This window comes from Schistocerca gregaria, chromosome 4, assembly GCF_023897955.1.
Source record: "Schistocerca gregaria isolate iqSchGreg1 chromosome 4, iqSchGreg1.2, whole genome shotgun sequence".
Classification (NCBI taxonomy): domain Eukaryota; kingdom Metazoa; phylum Arthropoda; class Insecta; order Orthoptera; family Acrididae; genus Schistocerca; species Schistocerca gregaria.
Window position 1 is genome coordinate 452,197,809 of NC_064923.1, and position 26,857 is coordinate 452,224,665.

Below are 26,857 nucleotides of genomic sequence, written 5' to 3' on the forward strand. Positions count from 1 at the left end.
TCTGGGAGGGGCCTGCCAAGGAGGAGGTGAACTCGAGGAAAAGATTGAAAAGCAGCGAAAGGATAACGTTCTACAACTGGTATGTCAGAAGTTTGATCGTGATAAGCTAGAAAATATGAAAAGGGAAATGCTAAGGCTCAATCTAAATATAGTAGGAGTCGATGAAGTGAAATGGAAAGAAAACAAGGATTTCTGGTCAGACGAGTATAGGGTAATAACAACAGTAGCAGAAAAATGGTATAAAGGGATGAATACGGAGATAGGGCAGAGAGTGAGTTATTACGAACAGTTTAGTGACGGTACTGTTATCTTCACAATCGACTGCAAACCAGCACCGACAACAGTAAGTTAGTTGTAAATGCGACGTCGCAGTCCGAAGATGAAGATAAAGAGGAAGTAGATGAGGATATTGAACGGGTAATTCAATACGTTAAGGGAGATGAAAATCAAATAGTCATGGGGGACTGGAATGCCGTTGTAGAGCAAGAAGTAGAGAAAAGGTTACGGGACGATATGGGCTTGGTACTGGGAACGAGAGAGGTGAGAGACTAATTGAGTTATGTAATACATTTCAGATAGTAATAGGAAATACTCTGTTCAAGAATCATAAAAGGGGGAGGTATACTTGGAAATGGCCGGGTGCGAGAAGGTTTCAGTTAGATCACATAATGGTCAGGTAGATATTCCGAAACCAGATACTGGATTGTAAGGTGTACCTAGGAGCAAATATAGACTCAGATCAAAATTTAGTAGTGATAAAGAGTAGGCTGAAGTTTAAGAAAGTAGCTAGGAAGAATGAATGCGCAAAGAAGAGGGATATGGAAGTAGTAAGGAATGAGGAGATACTCTTACAGTTCTCTAAGACTACAGATACTGCGAAAAGGAATAGCTCAGTAGGCAGTTCAGTTGAAGAGGAATGGACATCTCTAAAAAGTTTAATCACAGAAGCTGGAAAAGAAAACATAGGCGCGAATAAATCACGAGTACAAGAGAACTACTTCAGTTGATCGATGAAGGAAGGAGGTAGAAAAATGTCTAGGAAAATTCAGGTATACAGAAATACAAATTACTTAGGAATGAAATAAACAGGATGTACAGGGAAGCTGAGGCGAAATGGCTAGGTGAGAAATATGAAGAAATCGAAGAAGAAATAATTGTCGGACTGACTCAGCATATAGGAAATCTTCGGTGAAGGGTGCTAGCATTAAGAGAACAATCGGAATTCCACTGTTAAATGCAGAAGAGAGCGTATAGGTGGAAAGAGTACACTGAAGGCCTCTATTAGGGAGAAGACTTGTTTAATGACGAGGTGAAAGAAGAATAGGAGACGATATGGTAGAGACAGGGATACAGCGCTAGTACCAGAATTTAAAAGAATTTGAAAGACGTAAGATCGAATAAGACAGAAGGGATTGGTATCATTTCATTAGAATTTCTTAACTCTTTCGAGCAAGTGGCAACATAACGACAATTCACGTTGGTGTATAGAATGTATGAGTCTGGCGATATACCATTTGACATACGAAAAACATCATCCACACAATTCCGAAGATTGCACCAGCCGACGAGTGCGAGAATTATCGTACAATCAGCCCAACATCTCATGCAGCCAAGATTCTGACAAGAATAATATGCAAAAGAATGGAAAAGAAAACTGAGGATGTATTAGATGACGATCAGTTTGGTTTCAGGGAAGGTAAAGGCACCAGAGAGGCAGTTCTAACGTTGCTTTTGATAGTAGAAGCAAGACTTTAAAAAAAATCGAGGCTCGGTCATAGGATTAGTCGACTTGGAAAAAGCGTTAGACTGTGTAAAATGCCACAAGATGTTCGAAATTTTGAGAAAAAAGGGATAAACTACAACTAAAGACGGGTAATATGCAATATGCATAACAGCCAAGAGGGAAAAATAAGAGTGGAAGACCAAGAACGAAGTGATTGGATTCAAAAATGGTTCAAATGGCTTTGAGTACTATGAGACTTAACATCTGAGGTCATCAGTCCCCTAGAACTTAGAACTACTTAAACCTAACTAACCTAAGGACATCACACATCCATGCCCGAGGCAGGATTCGAACCTGTGACCGTAGCGGTCACGCGTTTCCAGACTGAAGTTCCTAGAATCGCTCAGCCACTTCCGCCGGCCGAATTGCTCGGATTCAAAAGGGTCTAAGACAGGAATGTAGCCTTTCGTCCTTACTGTTCAATCTGTACATCGAAGAAACAATGACGGAAATAAACGAAAGGTTCAAGAGTGAACTCAAAATTTAGTGTAAAAGGATATCGATGATAAAATTTGCTGATGACACTACTATCCTCAATGAAAGTGAAGCAGAATTACAGGATCTGCTAATGGAGTGAACAGAGTAATGAGTATAGAATATCAACAGAGGATACATCGAAGAACGAAGAAAGTAATGAGAAGTAACAGAAATGACAAGAGCGAGGAACTTAACATCATAATTTGCTGATCGAGAAGCAGATGAAGTTGAGGCAGCAAAATCGTCCATGATGGACGGAGCAAGGAGAACTTAAAAAGGACACTGCCACTGGCAATAAGGGAATTTATGGCCAAGAGAAGTCTGCTAGTATGAAACAAAAGCATTAATTTGATGAACAAATAGCTGGAATATGCGTTTGGAGCACAGCGTTGCATTGTAGTGAAACGTGGACTGTGAGAAAACCGCCGGAACAGAAGAGGATCGAAGCTTTTGAGATGTGGTGCTTTAGAAGATTGCTAAAAGTTAAGTGGACTGATAAGGTTTGGAATGAGGAAATTCTATCCAGAATCGGCAAGGAAAGGGATATATGGCAAACATCAGTAAGAAGAAGGGACAGGATAGTAGGAAACCTGTGAAGATATGAAAGAATAACTTGCATGGTATTAGATGGAGCTGTAGAACGTAAAATCTGTAGAGGAAAACAGAGGTCGCAATACATCCTGCAAATAACTGAGGACGTAGGTTGCGAGTGCTACTCCGAGACGAAGAGGTTGGGACAGGAAAAGAAGTCGTTGCGGGAAGCATCAAACTAGTCAGAAGACTGATGAACAAAAAGAAAAGGAAAAAAAAAAAAATTTCCTTGAAAACCCTGCGGTAGCGTCCTACGCCAGCGACGTTGATGTGCTGCCTGTGATCTGCTACTGCGGTCGCCGTTTTAGTTTAAACTGATTTGCCTGTAGTTGCTATAGCACGTGCGAGATGAATTAGAAAATCATGTTTGTCTAGTGCGTTTAGATGTTTGTGCACTGTGTCCAAAAATTTTGCGGGAGGAGTCCAACAAGCGCTCATTGTGTAATGTCAGGCAGACAAATTACAGCAGCTGCTTTGTATCTGATCAAGAGCTGTAAGGCACCTTCGATCACATCGCCTATAATCGCGCAGCGACACCGGTACACTGCACTGTTTGTTGTGGTCTTTAGTCCTGAGACTGGTTTGATGCAGTTCTCCATGCTACTCTATCCTGTGCAAGCTTCTTCGTCTCCCAGTATCTACTGCAACCTACATCCTTCTGAATCTGCTTAGTGTATTCATCTCTTGGTCTTCCTCTACGATTTTTACCCTCCACACTGCCCTCCAATACTAAATTGGTGATCCCTTGGTGCCTCAGAACATGTCCTGCCAACCGATCCCTTCTTCCGGTCAAGTTGTGCCACAAACTTATCTTCTCCCCAATCCTATTCATTACTTCCTCATTAGTTATGTGATCTACCCATCTAATCTTCAGCATTCTTCTGTAGCACCACATTTCGAAAGCTTCTATTCTCTTCTTGTCCAAACTATTTATCGTCCATGTTTCACTTCCATACATGGCTACACTCCATACAAATAGTTTCAGAAATGACTTCGTGACACTTAAATCTATACACGATGTTAACAAATTTCTCTTCTTCAGAAACGCTTTCCTCGCCATTGCCAGTCTACATCTCTCTACTTCGACCATCATCAGTTATTTTGCTCCCCAAATAGCAAAACTCCTTTACTACTTTAAGTGTCTCATTTCCTAATCTAATTCCCTCAGCATCACCCGACATAATTCGACTACATTCCATTATCCTCGTTTTGCTTTTGTTGATGTTCATCTTATATCCTCCTTTCAAGACACTGTCCATTCCATTCAACTGCTCTTCCAAGTCCTTTGCTGTCTCTGACAGAATTGCAATGTCATCGGCGAACCTCAAGTTTTTATTTCTTCTCCATGGATTTTAATACCTACTCAGAATTTTTCTTTTGTTTCCTTTACTGCTTGCTCAATATACAGACTGAATAACATCGGGGAGAGGCTACAACCCTGTCTTACTCCCTTCCCAACAACTGCTTCCCTTTCATGTCCCTCGACTCTTATAACTGCCATCTGGTTTCTGTACAAATTGTAAATAGCCTTTCGCTCCCTGTATTTTACTCCTGCCACCTTTAGAATTTGAAAGAGAGTATTCCAGTCAACATTGTAAAAAGCTTTCTCTAAGTCTACAAACGTAGGTTTGCCTTTCCTTAATCTTTCTTCTAAGATAAGTCGTAAGGTCAGTATTGCCTCACGTGTTCCAGTGTTTCTACGGAATCCAAACTGATCTTCCCCGAGGTCGGCTTCTACTAGTTTTTCCATTCGTCTGTAAAGAATTCGTGTTAGTATTTTGCAGCTGTGGCTTATTAAACTGATTGTTCGGTAATTTTCACATCTGTCAACACCTGCTTTCTTTGGGATTGGAATTATTATACTCTTCTTGAAGTCTGCGGGTATTTCGCCTGTCTCATACATCTTGCTCACCAGATGGTAGAGTTTTGTCAGGACTGGCTCTCCCAAGGCCGTCAGTAGTTCCAATGGAATGTTGTCTACTCCAAGGGCCTTGTTTCGACTCAGGTCTTTCAGTGCTCTGTCAAACTCTTCACGCAATATCGTATCTCCCATTTCATCTTCATCCACATCCTCTTCCATTTCCATAATATTGTCCTCAAGTACATCGCCCTTGTATAGACCCTCTATATACTCCTTCCACCGTTCTGCTTCCCCTTCTTTGCTTAGAACTGGGTTTCCATCGAAGCTCTTGATATTCATACAAGTGGTTCTCGTATCTCCAAAGGTCTCTCTAATTTTCCTGTAGGCAGTATCTATCTTACCCCTAGTGAGATAAATCTCTACATCCTTACATTTGTCCTTTAGCCATCCCTGTTTAGTCATTTTGCACTTCCTGTCGATCTCATTTTTGAGACGTTTGTATTCCTTTTTGCCTGCTTCATTTACTGCATTTTTATATTTTGTCCTTTCATCAATTAAATTCAATATTTCTTCTGTTACCCAAGGATTTCTACTAGCCCTCGTCTTTTTACCTACTTGATTATCTGCTGCCTTCACTACTTCATCCCTCAGAGCTACCCATTCTTCTTCTAGTGTATTTGTTTCCCCCATTCCTGTCAATTGTTCCCTTATGCTCTTCCTGAAACTCTGTACAACCTCAGGTTCTTTCAGTTTATCCAGGTCCCATCTCCTTAAGTTCTCTCCTTTTTGCAGTTTCTTCAGTTTTAATCTACAGGTCATAACCAATAGATTGTGGTCAGAGTCCACATCTGCCCTTGGAAATGTCTTACAATTTAAAACCTGGTTCCTAAATCTCTGTCTTACCACTATATAATCTATCTGATACCTTTTAGTATCTCCAGGGTTCTTCCATGTATACAACCTTCTTTCATGATTCTTAAACCAAGTATTAGCTATGATTAAGTTGTGCTCTGTGCAAAATTCTACCAGGCGGCTTCCTCTTTCATTTCTTAGCCCCAATCCATATTCACCTACTACGTTACACTGCACGAGTGAAACAATTTATTCGATGTACGCTATACGATCAAAAGTAGCTAGACATCTATTAATGGACATTAATATTTGGCGTGTCCACTGTTCGGCTTTGTTACGGCGTGAAGTTTGTTGGGATGAATGAGGTGTCTGAATGTCTAAGGAGGATTGGCAGCCCATTCATCCTCAAGAGCCGAAACCAGAGGACTTGATGCACGCTGGGGTCGGTCGACGTTCCATTTCACCCCAAAGGTGTCCCATTAGGTACAAGTCGGGATTCTGTGCAGGCCAGTCCATTTCAGAAATGCTGTTGTCCACAAACCTTCGCCTTGCTCGTAATGTTTTGTGACAGGGTGCACTGTTATGCTGTTATAATGAATCACCGCCTCCGAACTGCTACTCTATTGGATGCAGCACACAATACCATAAAATTTAGTCATATCCTTTCAGATTTAGCGTTTACTTAAGCGCAATGGTGGGATTACACTAGAAACACCTCCATACAGTAACACCACCTCCTCGGCACTTCACTGTTGGCATTGCACATGATGGCAGGTAACTTTCTCCAGACAATCGCCAATCCCAAACCATTCCATCGGTTTGCCACAGGGTATAGCATGACTCATCCCTCCAAGTCACTTGTTTCCAGTCATCCAATATCCAGTGGCATCGCTGTTTACACAACGTCAAGGGTCCCTTAGCACTGAGCTGCTCGAACACTGTAACCCGGTCGCACAGTCGTCGTGCTAGAGCTGGTCTGCTGGAAGTCACACGTGATTTCTTCCTCTGATTTGATGCTAGTTTTCACAACCACTATCCTTAACGCCCGTCCGTCTTTATACGAGGTCTGTCTTGGTTTAGCTGTGGTCGTTCCTTCGCGTTCACACTTCACAATCACATCAATAACAGTGTACTTCGGCAGCTTTAGAAGGAGTGAAATACCCCTGGTGGTTTTATTATGAAGGTGACGCACTCTAGTGTCTAGTCCACATTCTAAATCACTGACCTCTCCTGGCTAACCCATTCTACTGTTAACTGCTTCTCCAGTGACAACGCAATACTCCGCGACTCCTTTTATGCTGTCGAGTCCGCTTGTCGTGTCATCTACTAGTCATTTCCGCGTTACGTACGTACTTTCAACTCGATACTGTATACACAGCTTTTAATCGGCCTACGTTCCATGAGTTTTGATTTATCACTGGTACGCATGAAATTGTAAAGCATGCGTTAGGGTCGTCCGAACAGAACTAAAGGACACGTCTTTTACAGTTTTCAGTACCCAACCTTGAAATTCATCGTTATCAAATAATAATTGTATTTAACAAAACGAAGACATACGATATAATTGTCAGAGAAACGTAGTGGCGGCATGTATTTCTGTGACAATACTCAGTGCTAAAATTGGGAACAACACCAACAGCTCATAGCTATTGGAAATGCACCGTCAGTAAGCCATCTAGCGTCTTCTCTACTAGAAAGCTCCAAACTTATAAAAAATCATGGTTTAAATGGTATTATAAAAAGTGCGTCGTATATATGAATTTATACCTAATGTATTGATTCTTCTACGTGTTTCTTGAGGTTGTAGTTGCTTGGAAAGCACAACAACCTAATAGTTTACTTTTAATATTACTTTTAACATTACAAAGTCGCTTTAACATGAATAATTCCACATTCATCTGGAGCTTCGTTCGCATTTTAAATCTAGTCACATGTTATGTGACAGGTTGTGGTTGTCAGTTGCACAGTACCGGGATAAACATTTGAAACCAGGTCAAGTCCGGAAACACGAGTCTGGAAGGATTCTACCCTCTGAAAGTTCTCTGTCTGCAGGAATTTCACATTCACCGTTAGGGTATCGTGTAGCATCAACGCGGAACACCTGGCACACTTAGAGCCTCTAGGCTGCACAAAACGAGCGGTGAGAGTCAGTCATCTCAGCAAGTTGGTGCATTATTACTCTACATTTAGAGGAGCACTGAAAATAAATTGAATTCGTCACTCGTAAGGACAAAAGTACTTAACCAAAGAGCTCAAAGCTTCTAATCTAACCGGCCCCCACTCACCTATAGACACGCAAACACACACACGCAAACACACACACACACACACACACACACACACACACACACACACACACAAAACTGGCAATATACACGGTAGGTGACCTTTGGCTTTTGGACAGTGACAGACAGGTTTGCGGTGGCATAGCTGTGGGCGGATGAGTCCTGTCTTATACCGTGTACAAAATTTCAGATGTATACTTCCGCCAACAGTTTGACTTTGTAGAGTGCCTGTGCAGTGTAGTGCTATTTTTGCGTTGTTATGAATGGGTACGGAGCTCAAGGAAAAGATGAGATGAGAATCAGATCCAGATCATTGATACTTACTCTCGAAAAACGCCTTGAATGGAGCAGAAGCGAAAGAACTTGCCAACGTAAGTGATAACTGTCTGTGGTGATTTATCTACATCTACATACATTCACTACAAGTCACAGTGGTGCCTGTTGGACGGTACCATGTACGACTGATTAATCATTTCCTTTCCCATTCCAAGCGCAAAAAGACCGAGGGAAAAACAACTGTCTATATGTCTGCGTACGAGCCCTAATTCCTTTTATTTTATTTTCGTGGTCCATACGCGAAAAGTAGGTTGGCAGCAGCAGAATCGTTCTGCAGTCAGTTTCAAATACTGGGTCTATAAATTTTATCAATTGTATTTCGCGAAAACTACGTCGTCCCTCCTACGGAGATTTCCATTTGTGTTCACAGAGCACTTTCGTCATACTCGCTTGTTGATTGAACTTGCTGGTAACAGATGTAGCAGTAGGCCTCTGAGTTGATTCGATGTCTTGCTTTAACCCGATCTGATGAGAATCCCGAACACTCGTACTCAATAATGTGTCGCACTGCGTTGTATACGCGGCCTCCTTAATACATGAACTACACTTTTCTAAAATTATGCCCATAAACCGAAGATCACCATTCGCCTTCCCTGCTGCTGTTCTTACGTTTTTATTCCACTTCATTTCGCTTTGCAAAGTTACGCCCAGGTCTATAATCGGTGTGACTGTCAAGCAGACGCTACTAATGTTGTATCCGAACACTACGGAAGGGTTTTTCCTACTCATCTGCATTAACTTACGTATTTCTACATTTGGAGCAAGCTATCATTTGTCACAACAACTAGAAATTTTGAATGAGTCATCGTGTATCCTCCTACAGCTCTTATACTATTATTAAATCAATTTTCTCCTGACCTGTTTAGTATACACATAGTTTGCTGAACTATCTCGCCGCCTGTATGATACTTCTATCTCTCACTCGGCCTCACTCGTGTTGATGAAAGGCAGAGGACTAGTATTAAGACCACAGCATCTAAACTTATTGACGAGGCAAGTAAACTGCTGGGGTGTTACGGCGATCATAATGACCATCACGAATAATTCCACCTAGCTCCCTACGCTATCTACACGGAATTATTCATAAAAAATTGTTACTAAACCTACGTAGAGGATTACTTTTAATTAACAACACTCGCCTTCTTACCCACATAGTTTTTTGCGTATTTGTGCTTTTGTAGTGGATCACTGCGAACTGTCTACTGAAATGAGCGCTTACAAGTTTCATTTGCATTTGTTTTATTTATATTTGCTCCAAAGTTGTACCGTGGCTTACAACACAAATATGGCCTTCCATTAAATTTATCAGACTCTAGATGAAGCTGAACCAGCTGTAATGAAAAACCATGTTGGAACTTTCACCTAATCTAGGTAGAAATAGAACTTCAAGGAATATTATAACTTTGTGCAAGAATGGGATATGAACCCAAAACTCTAACCTCTCCTCTTGTGGGAGAATACCTATGGTGGAAAACGGCTTAATTATGCAGCATAGATATATTATAAGAATAAATATTCTAGTTAACAGAGTATAAAGGAGTCTTTAGTCGAACCAAAAATATGTCAAGCTGCATCTCGAACCCGAACTCGTACTACGTTGAGCCCCGGCTGGAATATGGTGGGATTCTTCACTTCAGCAAGATTTCCTCCAAGGAAAAAGATATTCGTGGAGGATAATCTAGAAGAAGATTAGGTAAATCTGAAGTTATTCACATCACGCACCACTTTCTGGTGCCTGTAACTTTTCTTGACTTCTGTAAGAACGATCTTAGCCACGCGGGATTAGCCGAGCGGTCTAGGGAGCTGCAGTCATGGGCTATGCGGCTGGTCCCGGCGGAGGATCGAGTCCTCCCTCGGGCATGGGTGTGTGTGTTTGTACTTAGGATAATTTAGGTTAAGTAGTGTGTAAGCTTAGGGACGGATGACCTTAGCAGTTAAGTCCCATAAGATTTCACACACATTTGAATTTTGAACAACACTCTTATGAATCTTAGTAATGCAGTATAATATACGGAGCATAAAAAAGGAATGTCCGATCTCATAGATAGAGAAAAAATGTTTTATATAAATATAGGTACAGAAATGCTTTATTTACATATTAGAGCTCATTTTCTACTCCTCTTTATAATTACACTGACCATGGGAAACAAACAGGAAAAGAACGTATCTGCATGGAATGAAACACTTTCCTAAAATAATTGTTCAAAATCCCCTCCGTTAGCAAGGCTGCAGGCACAACACGCCGTCGCAATGAATTCCCGATGCGTTGATGCATCCCTGGAGAACGGCGTATTGTTTCACAGCTTTCCACAATACAGGCTCCAAACTCTGTACATCTTGTACTATCGTTCCATAGAAAAGAGCTTTAAAGTGCTCCCATAAGCCAATGTCTGGTGGGTTTAGGTTCGGAGAGCGTGGAAGCCAAGCAATTGGTCCACCTGAACCTATCGATCTGTCACGGAATTTGTTATTCTAATAGAGCAATGAAGTTAATCGCGTGTCATCACAGAGAGTGATATTAGCCGCACAACACAGGCAATGAAGTTAGTCACATGTCAACACTAGCAGTGAAGTTTGTGGCATGTCAACACTATTTTCCTCAAACTGGAACAACAAACATTGGTGATGAACCTGATAAGTACCACTTACTGTACATTCTAACCAAACGTAACCAAGAGGGTAATTCGAATATGTCATGTAAGAAAACGTTTCATGTAATACTGGTACGCCCTGTTTCTGTGTGTTTCCCGCGATTATAAAGAGAAGTAGAAAATGTGATCTAACATGAAAATAAAACCTTTCCGGATCCATGTCCATATTACATATTTTCTTCCTCTGTGTGTAAAAAATGTTTTCTGAAAGCTTGGCCGTATCTCTGCTACACCCAGTATTTTATTTCCGTCCTAAATGAATGACTGACGTTAAAGAGTTGCTTAGTCATTTCAACTGTGTGTCAGTGCTCCCACTGGCTCGCTACTCGCTCTCAATGCAGTGAAAATTTTCTGTCCGAAGTGTCGCATCACTCTGACGTGGAATTGGTTCCATATCGCGACACTGGACAGTCGAGCAGAAGTGCTACGGAATGTTAAGTATTAATCCACATGTATTGTTTCAACTCGGAGTAAAAGTTGAATCCCAGTACTAAATATTGAATTCCAGTACGTTGTCGTCGATGGTGAGTGTTCGTCGAAGGTGAAGGTATCATCTGGAGTGCCCCAGGGAAGTGTGGTAGGTCCGCTGTTTTCTATCTACATAAATGATCTTTCGGATGGGGTGGATAGCAAGGTGCGGCTGTTTGCTGATGATGCTGTGGTGTATGGGAAGGTGTCGTCGTTCAGTGACTGTAGGAGGATACAAGATGACATGGACAGAATTTGTGACTGGTGTAAAGAATGGTAGCTAACTCTAAATATAGATAAATGTGAATTAACGCAGACGAATAGGAAAAAGAATCCCGTAATGTTTCAATACTCCATTAGTAGTGTAGCGCTTGACACAGTCACGTCGATTAAATATTTGAGCGTAACACTGCAGAGCGATATGAAGTGGGACAAGCATGTAATGGCAGTTGTGGGGAAGGTGGATAGTCGTCTTCGAATCATTGGTAGAATTTTGGGAAGATGTGGTTCATCTGTAAAGGAGACCGCTTATAAAACACTAATACGACCTATTCTTGAGTACTGCTCGAGCGTTTGGGATCCCTATCAGGTCGGATTGAGGGAGGACATAGAAGCAATTCAGAGGCGAGCTGCTAGATTTGTTACTGGTAGGTTTTATCATCACGCGAGTGTTACGGAAATGCTTCAGGAACTCGGATGGGAGTCTCTGGAGGAAAGGAGGCGTTCTTTTCGTGAATCGCTACTGAGGAAATTTAGAGAACCAGCATTTGAGGCTGACTGCAGTACAGTTTTACTGCCGCCAACTTACATATCGCGGAAAGACCACAAGGATAAGAGAGATTAGGGCTCGTTCAGAGGCATATAGGCGGTCATTTTCCATCGTTCTGTTTGGGAGTGGAACAGGGAGAGAAGATGATAGTTGTGGTACGAGGTACCCTCCGCCACGCACCGTATGGTGGATTGCGGAGTATGTATGCAGATGTAGGTGTAAATAAATAATATAGATGTAACTGCAACAAATCCCACAACAAAAAATGTACTCACTAGGAAATCAAAAGAATGTTTAATACATTGTTGACACAGTTTAGATGCATTGAAAGAGGAATACTGGTTCCACATCACTGGCTGAGGCTTTAGTACGTGCGTACTACAGGTGCACTGAAAACCTTGCTGACATAGCAATTTCTGAAACATTTCAAAATGATTAACAGCTGAGCTCGGTGCGAGTCTCGGTGAAGAAATAGCTTCCGATATTATTCGCTAGGACATTCGTAAATATAGTAAAGACAAATGGTGCTGTAGCACTCCCTTGGGGTACGCCCTAAGTTACTTTCGCATCTGAAGATGTGTGTCCGTTACGGTTGACGTGCTGCGTTCTATTTACATACGAACTCTTCAGTCTATGATTAAAGATGGTCTGAAACTTCGAACGTTCATATTTTCTGCATTGGGCGAAGTTGCCGAACTGTTTTGGGCGCCTTCCGGATGAGAAAGGAACATGGCATCAACGTGGGTGCCAGAATTTACTGCCGTCTGGGTCTCTCTGTCTTAATTTTTATTTATTTATTGTCACAAGCTGCTTGTTGGTAGTAGTTTTCTTTCACCGAGTGAATTACGGTCGTTTCCCATCATCGTACGTTCCGACAGCACAAAAAACACATTTTTTCGCACAATAAATTAATTGCGATATGAACAGCAGTGAATGATTCCAGGCACGCTGCAACTAGTGTGATTTGTAGTGTTTCTTCCTCACCACAAGCTTGTTTCAGCTACAGCGCTATTCACAGGTAAATTACGTCCATTAGCAGTACACGTACAGAAAACTGCCATAGCATTATATAGCAGCTTAGTGCGCATAGTACTAATGGATGTAATCTAGCGAACTATTTGTGCTACACACGCACGTGAAAGCTATTTACGTAAGTACTCGCGATTTATTCAAATGTAATGTGAAACTTGAGGCTGTTGACAAGTGCTTGCCGGCCGCGGTGGCCGTGCGGTTCTGGCGCTGCAGTCCGGAGCCGCGGGGCTGCTACGGTCGCAGGTTCGAATCCTGCCTCGGGCATGGGTGTGTGTGATGTCCTTAGGTTAGTTAGGTTTAAGTAGTTCTAAGTTCTAGGGGACTTATGACCTAAGATGTTGAGTCCCATAGTGCTCAGAGCCATTTGAACCATTTTTGACAAGTGCTTGAAAATGACTGACAGTCGAAATCAGCCGACAACACGGAGGATAAATATATTAAAGCCTGTTTGGACAAAGTTTTCTTTTTTAAAACAGTTTCGTTCTCTCCACCCTGCATGTATTTTACGCGATAAACTGTTGAAAAATATGATCTGCCTTGGCGGGTTTCCACACGCAGTAAAGCCTACACTTTTTATCATGAGTGGTCAGAACTGATTGAATTTGCGGCCAGCTTCAGCAAGCACACAACAATCGATGATAATGACAATAGGAATGTCAGTCTACGTTTCGCGTAGCTTCTTGACGCAGCTCTAGAGACGGGAACAGGAAAGTGTCATTATTTTATCGACGATCGATAAAATGTAACTGATGAGAGGCAACGGAAATATGGCATCAAATCAACAAAGTTCATAGGAGAAAGTGGAGCAAGTTCATACCGGAAAGCGTTTAAGGGGACAGCACCGGTGTGGAGTTTGGCTGTTTACGTTCTTGCTGTCAGCGCGTAACACTTGGCTGTATGCGTATCCTGGTCTGACTATTCGCCGAATTGTATGATGCATCAGTTAAATTGTGAATATCTGTACAAATGTAAACTAGGTAACAGCACGGGCAAAAGAATATATTACAGCCTATTTGGACCATGTTTTCTTTCTTAAAACGTGTTGAGGTTGTGGCGCCACAAGTACAAATTTCTAAAAATAAAACTGGCCCGGAAATATTTACAATGAGACTGACATGTAAATGACCCTTCTTAAAGAACATCACAGAAGACGTTACAAATTGCCCCCGTTGACGTCGATGCAGTGCTGTGCTCGACTTACCAAACTGTAAGATAAGCATAGCAGCTCTGTCAGAGACAGCGGAAACAGCGGCTTCAGTGATCTGCTGTAGCTCTTCCAGAGTGTGAGGATATTTGAGTACACATGACCCTTCAATTTATCCCAAAAGTAAAAATCACAGGGAGAGAGATCAGACCACGGAGGTGGCCACAATATCACACTGTGTCTGTTGATTGTCCTCTCTTCAGCGAAAACCTCACGAACTCGTGACAACGTTATCAAGGCGCTGTGTGCTGTTACCCTACAGTCGTTCATCTTATGTGTGTTGATCCACACACGGATTAAACAGTTTCTCGACATACCGGTTAGCATTAACAGTTTAGCCGGCCGCGGTGGTCTCGCGGTTCTAGGCGCGCAGTCCGGAACCGTGTGACTGCTACGGTCGCAGGTTCGAATCCTGCCTCGGGCATAGATGTGTGTGATGTCCTTAGGTGAGTTTGGTTTAAGTAGTTCTAAGTTCTAGGGGACTGATGACCACATCAGTTGAGTCCCATAGTGCTCAGAGCCATTTGAACCATTTGATTAACAGTTTGTAGAAAAAATGGTGTTACGATGTGGGTACCAGATACTGTGCAACCAAACATCAGTCTTGAGATTACGCAACGGCTCTCCTAAACAGCTGGGGATTTTCTAATCCATAATGGCGCATGGTCTGTGAGAAATCTTGACAAGCTGAACAAGGCCTCATCTGAAGAAAAACTGAGGATACGAAGGTAATGATTCCATTTTACTCAGGAAAGACCTGCAGAACTCAACATGCAGAAGTTGGTCTGGACGTTTTAACTCGCGCACAGCATTAAATTGTAAGACTGTTGAAGCAGGTCCTTTATGATGGTATTTTGACACGACGATGCCTTAATTCCTATTTGTACAGATAGCCTGCGTTGAAATTTCGTCGGACTTGGTACAGGCTTTCCTCTACTCGGGCAACATTTTCTGGTGTTCGAACTCTTTACGGGTATTTACGGTTTTCATTCGCTACAAAGCTCGCTTTGCACCATTTAACTACAAATTTTCGTTGTGCCAAAACTCTTCCATCTTTAAACTGTCGAGCAAACAGCCTCACACATGTTTTCCACTAATAGTGCTCTGTATAACAGTCGACAGTGAATACGCCCTGTGTTTATCCTAAGCATCATCTTCTGGTGCATTCAGCTGGCCATTGTGCCTGCTTCTTTCCCGCATTACGGAGCGATGTGGTGCAGTGGTTAGCACTTAGCACACTGGACTCGCATTCGGGAAGATGACGCTTCAAATGCCCATCCGGCCATCCAGATCTAGGTTTTCCGTGATTTTCCTAAAATCAATTAAGCAAAATGTTGGGATGGTTCCTTTGAAAGGGAACGACAGATTACCTTCCCAATCCTTCCTTAATATGTGCTTATGTTCCATCTCTAATGACGTCATTTTCGGTGGAACGTTAAACACTAATTTTAGTTCCTTTCTCTCACTCATTCGAACGTAATGACAAATCGTAATACTCGGGACAGCAATCGGTTGGTGACTTGAAATCATGATTTCCAGCGTTTTCTGTGATCGGCAGTTCAGCTGTTCATTAACAAGGAATCCCATGTCAGTCTTATAAATATTTCCAGAGCCAGTCTTATTGTCCCTCTCTGTATATACTTGCTCTTACGATGAAGCTAAATAGGGCAGCGAAGGAATGTCTATCGACCACTCCGACTAATTAATGGTATTCATTCCAGATCATTTCTCCTCATAACATTAACTCTTGATGGTGACAGGTGAGACTTTTTGCTTTAGGTTATTCACATTATTTTGTGTTTATACACATCCAAGGAGAACTGGCAAGCGTAACTCCACGTATAAACGTCGTCTACAGCTACGTATCAGGCAGGCTATGTACACTATTGAACAGGACACGATAAGTATTTCCGCTTAGGGTATCCCGAGTACAGCGGTAGCGGGATGTGTTCTGGAAGATGGACACCGAACTACATTCAACGAGACACCTATCGTTGAGCAGACAAATGTTGCCTGAAACAGCGTAATAAAAGAAGCGATACAGATAAAAGTAGCTGATTTACAGCTGAAGACGGCTCCAGACCCGGCAATTGGAAGACTGAAGTGGGAGCGGCGGTCACGCTAACGAAAACATTACCTTTTATGGAGTTGGAATGGGCAGCTGGCTCGGGGCCAACCATATATACGGGCGCTGCGACGTGCGTCACAACACGTGACACTAAAGTTCTCATAAGCTGCAGCGAGTTACTGTTTTAGATCACTTTAATACTTCATTGCTCCACGCTTAAATACACTCACTGTCTCGATAACACAGAACAACGTCAAGGACTTCAGTGGGTGTATTTCCATTGAGATACTGTTTTCCAGTCTGTCCCTGAAAGCAGCCGAGCGTTCGCGACTTATGTGAGCAAGGCAACTAGTGTGACGTCACAAGTTCGATGCTGGCCTCTTATTTCCCATGGGCCCCGAGAGGGCACCAACGACGTTACAGGCAACAGCACAGCAAGAACTGAAGTAGCTAAGAAACGACAGTCTCCATTTGACAATAACCAAGGAGCACTTGTCCGAAAGCTAGTTACGTGTGACCTCTTGACGTGATGAGAAGATCTAGTAAATTTCTTAACAGTAAACGAGTTTCTGACAGTTTTGATGGAACTAAACCAGTATTCACTGTACGAAGACAGGCAAACCGAGAAGTAGCAGTTAAGATGGACTGTGACCATAAAACAGTGTGGGACAGTTGCAGACCTCATGCAAGGTCTAAAACAGACTGGACTATATAATCAGTATTTTTAAAGCAAAAGGCCGCGAAAATCTACGGGTAACCTTCCGTCTATATATGCTTGCTTGTTATCTGATCGCTGTGGTTAACGGAGACTATTCGTATCCAACGTTGTTACTAATTCAATTCATCAGATGAAACAATTTTAGAATTCTATGTTGGCAAATAAAAATCTTCTGTACGACATGAAACCACACATATTAACGGTCATAATATTAAATTAGAATAATAATTTTTTTATTGTGTGTGTGTGTGTGTGTGTGTGTGTGTGTGTGTGTGTGTGTGTGTGTGTGTGTGTATGAGCACTTCAGTTCACTATAATGAAGGAAGTAAGCTGCTCTTCTATGTATGTTGATGATTAAAGTAGTCTGATACCATAAAAACTTTTCTAACTAGTATTTTGAGTGTTTTTAAACTAATGAAATTCCAATATTCTTTTTATTTTGTCTGATAATTCACTACATAGAATTTCTTGGTGATAAAAGAGCAGTTTTTGGAACATGCCTTTTGTGTATACTTCTCTATGAAAATCATTTTTCTTTCTTGTTTGGAAGCTATGAACTTAACTGTTTAACACTGACAGTTCCTGACGTACCTGCAGAAAACATACTTTCATAAATACAGATACTTGACAGGATCATGACTTTTAATTCCTTGAAGAAAATCTTGCATCTTTCTCTTTCTGGCAGCCTCTTTATTACTGTCATTTCTTTCTTTTGAAATAGTATGAATGTTTGGCAAGACTGATGTTCCCCAAAACACGATGCCATATCTTAACTGTGCATGAGTGTAAAGTAGGGAAATAACAATGCATCAACACTATAGGTATCCTTAAAAATTCTAAGGAGATGATGTACTGACTTAATTTTTTGTTTAACAATTCTGTATGTTTCTGCCACTGTAAATATTCATGTAGACATACTCCAACAAATGCAGTGTGGGGCGTTTTCTCCCTCTTATACTGCCCAACTTCTGCTGTTAAGTTGGTTCCTAGTTTGCTTGCTTTATGACAGAATTTTATCCCTATTTGGCACTCACAATTAATCTTCTACTGTAACTAATGTGACTGTCTCCTGCAGGTCAACTTCGTGTACAGCTTTAACAAACAGGCTGGTGTCATTGACAAAGAATATTGTATCTGCTGCTGCGACATGGTTCATGGATGACGACGAATGTTGTCACAAAAAACATCACTGTACACATTCGTGAAAAGCCGCAGAAGGTGATGATGGACGGCTGTAGCAATAAAGAAAGAGTACCACGATTTTCTTTCCGTCGGTGTAACTAAAGCTACCTGAGTTTACAGCCGAAAGTTTATACAGCTCGTGACAGAAGTTACAGGAAACCTTCCTAGAACACGGCTGTAGCATAAAAGCGCATGCTTATATGTCGTTAACATGGCGAAAGCAGATATTGTGGAACTTGGTCGAGACGTTATTGCTAATACCCCTCATTCACCGAAGTGTGTGCTCTTGAGTACTTTCCAAAGCAGTATACCGGGTATTTAGAAACTACCATAGCGTTTGAAGGCTCACGGAAAACACACTATAATATATTCATGAGCAAACGATTTTGAGACGCACACCCTTTTAGCTTAATGGCGGCGGCTGAGAGTCGTGGCATGGACTCGACAACACCAAAGTCATGAGGAACAGCTTCTATTAGCGAACGACAGCCGATCGTAACAAACACAGATTTGTTGAAGCTGTGTTGGGACACCATGTGTATTGAGTAGAATTGATACGACCTGCGTGGGGCGCGCGCGCACAACTTATTCTGAACGAAATTTGGGAATGTTGTCTTACTAACGTCACATTTCACCTGCGTTATTCTGTAGGTGAGCATGCCCCAGATCGACAAGTGCTAGTGAGTCGGCTAGCCTGGATGTGATTTTTAGGAAGTTTCTCATATCGAACTAGGTGAATGCCGGACTGGTGTCCACATCCCGTCTTTACTACACGCTACGAAACTATTTATAAAACGTTCTCAGACTTGAACATGAGATTTGCTCCAGATGCAGACAGCAGGGTATACCGATTCTATCCTTGGGGGGGGGGGGGGGGGGGCAGGCAGGCAAGCAGGCAAGGGGGGTTGGGGGTGTGAACGTCAGGAAGGGTATCCGGAGATGAACTTACCATTAACGCCATCCGATAAACAATACCGAATTCTGTAGGCGAGCACGTGACTGGACAGTGAGTCGTCTTAGAAGTCGAACACAGTCACACAATTATCACTGACGTTAGATTTTTGTAGGATTTTGGAACACGTTGTCTACTTGTGCTTTATCACCTACCTCAAGACAAAAAATATCCTCTGTAAGACTCAACATGGGTTCTAAAGCAAAGATCGTGTGAAAACCAGCTCGCTCTCTTCATCTTTTTAGATTTCGGTAGTTTTTTATAAAGTTTGTGCATATTCGGGTTGAAATTATTTTGTAGGGTTTATATATTTCAACCAAAATATAGTGCTCAAACAGCGTAAACACCACATGTAACCTAAAAACAAAATGTTACACAAAGAAAAATATTAACAAGACAAGAAAACTAAACAAAATAAACATACGTGCTGACAATATACTTGGGACAAATACCGAATAAAATGAACCAACTCTTAAGCAAAACAACCATAAAACTAGCAGCACGAACAAACAACTAAGGACAAAAATTATATCTGAAAGAATCAAAGCTTCTGATTTTGCCTATCCAGACATATACAAAATTTCATGTAACGACTGCACTGAATTCGATGTCTATCAAACGGGACGGAACTTCAAATTCAAATGGCTCTGAGCACTACAGAACTTAACATCTGAGGTCATCAGTCCCCTAGACATAGAACTACTTAAACCTAACTAACCTAAGGACATCACACGCACTCGTGCCCGAGACGGAACTTTAGCATTACTTTTAGAGAACACACAAGAAACTACGACAGCAATCAATCATGCTTTTACCTATATCTAAAACCACCAAACCACAAAGATGGAAAATGTATTAAAACTTCTATACAAAATATCAAAAGACTATCTTCTGAACAATTTAGAAGAATTAGAGATATACACGCACACGAAAAACGCACACGATACTCTTACTGGACATATCTATCTTAAAAAATAAAAATTATCTAGAGAACTTTACTGACATTTTGGAAAACGATAACGGATAAAACACGCAATTAACGAAAACAAAAGGTAACCATAGATACAAATAATAACAAATTTATGATACCAAAGAAATACAACTAACATCACTGACTGGCAAGGATTATACAGTCAACATAGAGCATCGACGAGAATAAACTGTGAATCTAGACGTCAAAAGCACTTCACGAAAAAAATTCAACACAAATAGAAATTACATGACTTATATCGATCAATCAACAACTGGACAGTCGACAATTTACTCACTGATGCATTTTGGGTGGCTATTGGAAGTAGACGTTAAGTATATATGTAAACTGACGTTTATGTACCGTAAGCAGACTAACCAACTCTTAATATCTACAGGTTTGCTTAAGAATGGCGCTGTAGGTGAAGCAATCTTGTAAGAAGAAGGACTAAACATTAAACTATTTGCAGCTTGCCTGGACTCATTCATTACAAAGTATCAAGTAACGCGTGTTCTACGCTGCGGGTCCTGCCGAGAATAAAATAGTATTTTAGGCGTATATTGCTTTCAGCGCACTGTAATATGTCTTGCCTAATACGTAATTCTTTCTAGCGTACGCAAGTGGCGATATTTCGTAACCATCGTGTAATAACACGAATATATGATTTATATACGTATATATGCAATCAGCATAAGGTATTTTTTGCGTAAATACACGGATTTTTTGTACATACAAAGATGATTGTTTTCTTATATATCAAAGAATGTATGTAATCCAACTTCTAATTTGCATTTTTCTGTTAGAAAAACAAAGAAACATGTTGTCATAAGAGAATACCAGTGAAATTTTCAACTATTTTTGTCTTACATCAATCTCATCGTTTAAAATAATGTCAAGATACTTCGTTTCTCTCTCTTCAAAAGCATTTAGTCAGCTGCCTTTTTCGGCAGTATGTGGGACTGACAGGCTCTGAATCATGGCGCTGGCTGTGTGATTTTGTTATTTTAAGTGTGTGCTAAATGAAGGTAGGTTCGTGCCAGTCAGGTTCAGATGTTCGTATTGTTTTGAAATTTCGCCCTGTTTGTCCTATGTAAATTTTCTCGTAGTTACCACATTTTTACAATTTATGCACAATACGTTACGTTCACAAATTTGTCGTAAGATACAACAGTCGTGTAAATTTGAATGTTTAGATGTTTATAAATTACAATGCGATAACTATGAGAAATTTACAAAGGACAAACTGGGCGAAATTTCAAAACAATACTTAAAGAACATCTAAACCTCACTCGCACCAGCCTGTTTTCACTTAGTGTACACTTAAAATGACAAAACCATACGGCCAGTGACATGATACAATGCCTGGTAATCCTACATATTACCATAAAAGGCAGCTGACTAAATATTTTGGAAGAAATAAATTTTCGCATACATAACGAAACATCCTGACATTATTTTAAGTGAAGAGACCGAGCTCATAGAAAAATCGTAAGAAATTTCACTAGTATTCTTTAATGACAACCTATTTCTTTGTTTTTCTAACAGAAGAAATACAATTAGAACTAGCAATATATGTTTTCTATTATATTAAACAAAAAATAGTCTTTGCATGTGCAGCAATTGCCAACTATAACTGTGTATATTTTAGTAAAAAATCGTTTGTTGATTGCATATATACGTCCATAAATCATATGATCGTGTTATCACGCTATTATTACAAAGTACCGTCATTGGCATACGCTATTAACAACACGTATTAGGCAAGTCGCTTTATAATGACACGAAAAATTACATACGCATTAAACACTGCTGTATATGCTATAATATATTACGAGTAAAAATGTGCCTTTATAATGCAGATACTGCCAATGATGGGCAACGACGGAAACTTGTCCTGTAAGATAAAGCTAATATCAACATCCAGATTCAGTCAAACAATTAATTGTAAATATGACTTATTTGTAATTAGAAGTAATAATGATCTTTATTTTCGTTATTTTTTATTTGTCTCACATCTTTGTGATTCTGTCACGATCAAAGATAAATTCGCATGTTGAAGAGCAGCGTGTTTTCATGGTAAGAGCATATCTAAAACGCATCTCCACGCACGAGTTGGGACTCGAACTGACGACAATCTCCAGTTCAGAATCAGCGACGCTACACCGAGACTACGTCAGTTACACTCCTGGAAATTGAAATAAGAACACCGTGAATTCATTGTCCCAGGAAGGGGAAACTTTATTGACACATTCCTGGGGTCAGATACATCACATGATCACACTGACAGAACCACAGGTACATAGATACAGGCAACAGAGCATGCACAATGTCGGCACTAGTGCAGTGTATATCCACCTTTCGCAGCAATGCAGGCTGCTATTCTCCCATGGAGACGATCGTAGAGATGCTGGATGTAGTCCTGTGGAACGGCTTGCCGTGCCATTTCCACCTGGCGTCTCAGTTGGACCAGCGTTCGTGCTGGACGTGCAGACCGCGTGAGACGACGCTTCATCCAGTCCCAAACATGCTCAATGGGGGACAGATCCGGAGATCTTGCTGGCCAGGGTAGTTGACTTACACCTTCTAGAGCACGTTGGGTGGCACGGGATACATGCGGACGTGCATTGTCCTGTTGGAACAGCAAGTTCCCTTGCCGGTCTAGGAATGGTAGAACGATGGGTTCGATGACGGTTTGGATGTATCGTGCACTATTCAGTGTCCCCTCGACGATCACCAGAGGTGTACGGCCAATGTAGGAGATCGCCCCAACACCATGATGCCAGGTGTTGGCCCTGTGTGCCTCGGTCGTATGCAGTCCTGATTGTGGCGCTCACCTGCACGGCGCCAAACACGCATACGACCATCATTGGCACCAAGGCAGAAGCGACTCTCATCGCTGAAGACGACATGTCTCCATTCGTCCCTCCATTCACGCCTGTCGCGACACCGCTGGAGGCGGGCTGCACGATGTTGTGGCGTGAGCGGAAGACGGGCTAACGGTGTGCGGGACCGTAGCCCAGCTACATGGAGACGGTTGCGAATGGTCCTCGCCGATACCCCAGGAGCAACAGTGTCCCTAATTTGGTGGGAAGTGGCGGTGCGGTCCCCTACGGCACTGCGTAAGATCCTACGGTCTTGGCGTGCATCCGTGCGTCGCTGCGGTCCGGTCCCAGGTCGACGGGCACATGCACTTTCCGCCGACCACTGGCGACAACATCGATGTACTGTGGAGCCCTCACGCCCCACGTGTTGAGCAGTTCGGCGGTAGGTCCACCCGGCCTCCCGCATGCCAGTGTAGGAGAGAGTGCCCTCGCTCAAAGTCCGTCAACTGCACATACGGTTCACGTCCACGCTGTCGCGGCATACTACCAGTGTTAAAGACTGCGATGGAGTTCCGTATGCCACGGCAAACTGGCTGACACTGACGGCGGCGGTGCACAAATGCTGCGCAGCTAGCGCCATTCGATGGCCAACACCGCGGTTCCTGGTGTGTCCGCTGTGCCGTGCGTGTGATCATTGCTTGTACAGCCCTCTCGCAGTGTCCGGAGCAAGTATGGTTGGTGTGACACACCGGTGTCAATGGGTTCTTTTTTCTATTTCCAGGAGTGTATTTTGGTCTCTAATGACGTCGATGTTGGCAGAATGGTCATCATTCCCCCTTCCCACCCGTCTCTCTTCGCACAACGAAACCATATTACATTCCTTTGAGCTATTAACTTACTGCAGTACGCTACAGTGACGCAATCGATCATCCTTTAAAAAAGTTCACCATCGTAACAAATGATAGTCAAAGCCAGCACTGTGCTTTCACGTATCGCCGACACAACCGGCAAAGTAACAGAAAACAGATTAAAACTGTGTGGCGGACCGAGACTCGTACTCGGGACCTTCGCCTTTCGCGGTGCTCTACCAAGTGAGCTACCCATGCGCGACTCACGATCCGTCCTCACAGCTTCACTTCCGCCAGTACCTCGTCTCCTACCCTCCAGAAGCACTTGCCCGCGAAAGGTAAAGGTCCCGAGTTCGTGTCTCATATCAGAGCGCACTGGTACCAGAAAACACATGTATGTACTAGTGACACGTGTATGTGTGCGCGAGTGGTCAGATAACTGCCTGCGGGAGAGAAAAAACCAACCACAGATATGTTCAGCTGTAATAAATAGTCCTAAAATGTTGTAAATGTAACTAATAACATGATCAAAACGTTCGTAATTACATACAAGAAGAGGCTGAAGCGTAATAATTCCGATGCAAACAACATAAAAAAAGTAATTTGTCATCAGTAGTGTCTATATATTTATAAACTAATTCATGTGTAACAAGCAACTCTAGATACTTCTGAAATAAAAGAAACAAACTCGCATAACACATACTTAAAATGCAATTATTTAGTCGCAGAGTAGACCCCAGTATGAAAATCGCAGTCTGTTACTGTGTCTGGCACTCTGAGACATGCAGATGAAAGTATCCACAGAGCACCAGTGTACGAAATCCATTCGAGAAACTAACCCTGTCAGTCCACACGATGACGGCGACATTTTGCGAAGCAGAGATTCTATATCCAATATTCTGACCAAGTGTTGGCGTGTCAAGTGTTTTCATGATAATACAGAGCAGATGTGCAAGCATATTCGATCCGGTGGGCTCGATTGATCCGTCTATAGTCGCAAGTATACACAAGAAGGAATTGTAAGACGTCTACGTGTACCACGGTCGGTTGAAATTGCTCCGCATGTTCCATAGCTTTGTTTAAATACATTCACAAGGTTGGTTGTTGCTAAATTTCATACAATTTTGATATTTCTTTCACAGAGTAAAAATTATCACAGGTGAAGTGTGCAAGGATTATGTTACAGTTTTGTTTCTGCGTCATTGTGAACTTTCTCATATGATTACAGATTTGGCAGAGAATTTCTATCGACTCTGATTTCTAATCACTTCTTCTGATTCTTTTACAGGGCCAGAAAATGTTGAGAGCCAGCGCAGAGTTATCGGCAGAGACCCTCCTTCGACCGTAAGTACTGTTAGTTCTACCTGCTCTCCTAATACTGAAAGACTTACAGATCATTAAAAATTGTAAATATAACTTATATGAACCAGTCGAATCGGAGAAACACTTTTCAGTCACAAAAATTCTGTCAGATACTGACATGATTTTAACACTTAACACATACTGAGCTATGCAGCTAAAACACTGAAAATAAAGGTAAGACGTAAAATGTCGTGGAACAAGTACTGGGTCTCGACTCGACGGAGCCATTTTATCAAAATATCTGGGTGCAATAATGAGTGATCCTATGAAAGTAGGGCGTCACATACTATATACAGACTAAAGAAAATCGTAAATTGAATTTTTTGAGATCAGGAACCGATGCTCGGTAACGAAATTTCAGGTGTTGCGAGGTCCAGAATGACGAATGCGTATGTGACACGTGTAAACTGCTTATCTTTAATGACAAACAGTTGCCCTCTTAAGAATAACACAAAACAGTTTACAATGTGTCCAAGGTAGAGTTTACGACGGGACTGCAAAAAATAAGTTACACCTTATTACAGCAGGCCAAGTAAATTTAATTGAATGCTGAACTACACCACTTCGAAGTGACGGAGACACATGACACTATTTTCAACAATCACGAAACCTCTGTAAAAAAAAAAAAACGGTCGGAACGTTCCAACAACTGTTCAGTTTCTCGGCTGCAGATATCCGCTCCTTGGTCACGAAGCCATTCCGAACCTCTACTTGAAAGTCCTTATCGTTGCAACAACGCCCCCCCCCTCCCATCACCACCACCACCACAGTTGTTCTTCCTCGATTGCCTGGACACTGTCTTCTGTCGTGGACGTCAATGGCCTTCCTTCCCGATCAGCATCACTCACCTTTGCGCGACCTCGCTCAAATTGGTGGCCTCAGTTCGACTGGACGCGACATATACCACCATAATTTCACGGTAAAACTGCGTGTAATTTACGTTTTGCCTGCGAAAACCGTTCTCTCCCGCGTACTTAAACTTTGGAGTACGTTTCCAGTTGTCACGACATTTCGGTCGCATACTATGACGCACCTGTTACCCGTACGGCAGCTGAACTGTGTCTACAGGAAACCCCGGACATATACTCCATTCTCAGTGTGCCACTCTTGTTGTGCAGTGGTCTTAGCACGAGTCGACATTTGTAACATACTTCTTGAAATCCCTACGTACAGTTCATGGAGGCTGGTCGAAGAAGGAGCATTGATCATTACCGGATTTTGCAAATACGCTTTTAGTGTGACGTGAACAATGACAGAGAAAAATTTCGCATTAAGCTTCATGGTAATAGAAAGGAATTTACAGCTTGCCCGGGTTCTCGACTTTGTTGGTACTGGGAAACTGCATCTTGTGAACGCGAGACATCCTTATAAAGCCGGCCATTCCGGATTAGATGGTTCAAATGGCTCTGAGCACTATGCGACTTAACTTCTGAGGTCATCTGTCGCCTAGAACTTAGAACTAATTAAACCTAACTAACCCAAGGACATCACACACATCCATGCCCGAGGCAGGATTCGAACCTGCGGCTAGAGCGGTCGCTCAGCTCCATACTGGAGCGCCTAGAACCGCACGGCCACTCCCCGGATTAGAAGCCGGCCGGATATGAGTCGAAACATGAGATCTGG

General features: G+C 42.0%; 1 protein-coding gene across 1 annotated transcript in view; it reads left to right on the top strand.

The window, feature by feature from the left end:
- LOC126267322 (mucin-5AC-like) overlaps positions 1–26,857 on the top strand; it is a 209,093-nt gene that overhangs the window by 123,057 nt on the left and 59,179 nt on the right. The window contains exon 3 of the mRNA XM_049972422.1: positions 25,158–25,213. Coding sequence (XP_049828379.1) covers positions 25,158–25,213 — 56 coding nt within the window. The remainder of the gene's footprint in view (positions 1–25,157; positions 25,214–26,857) is intronic.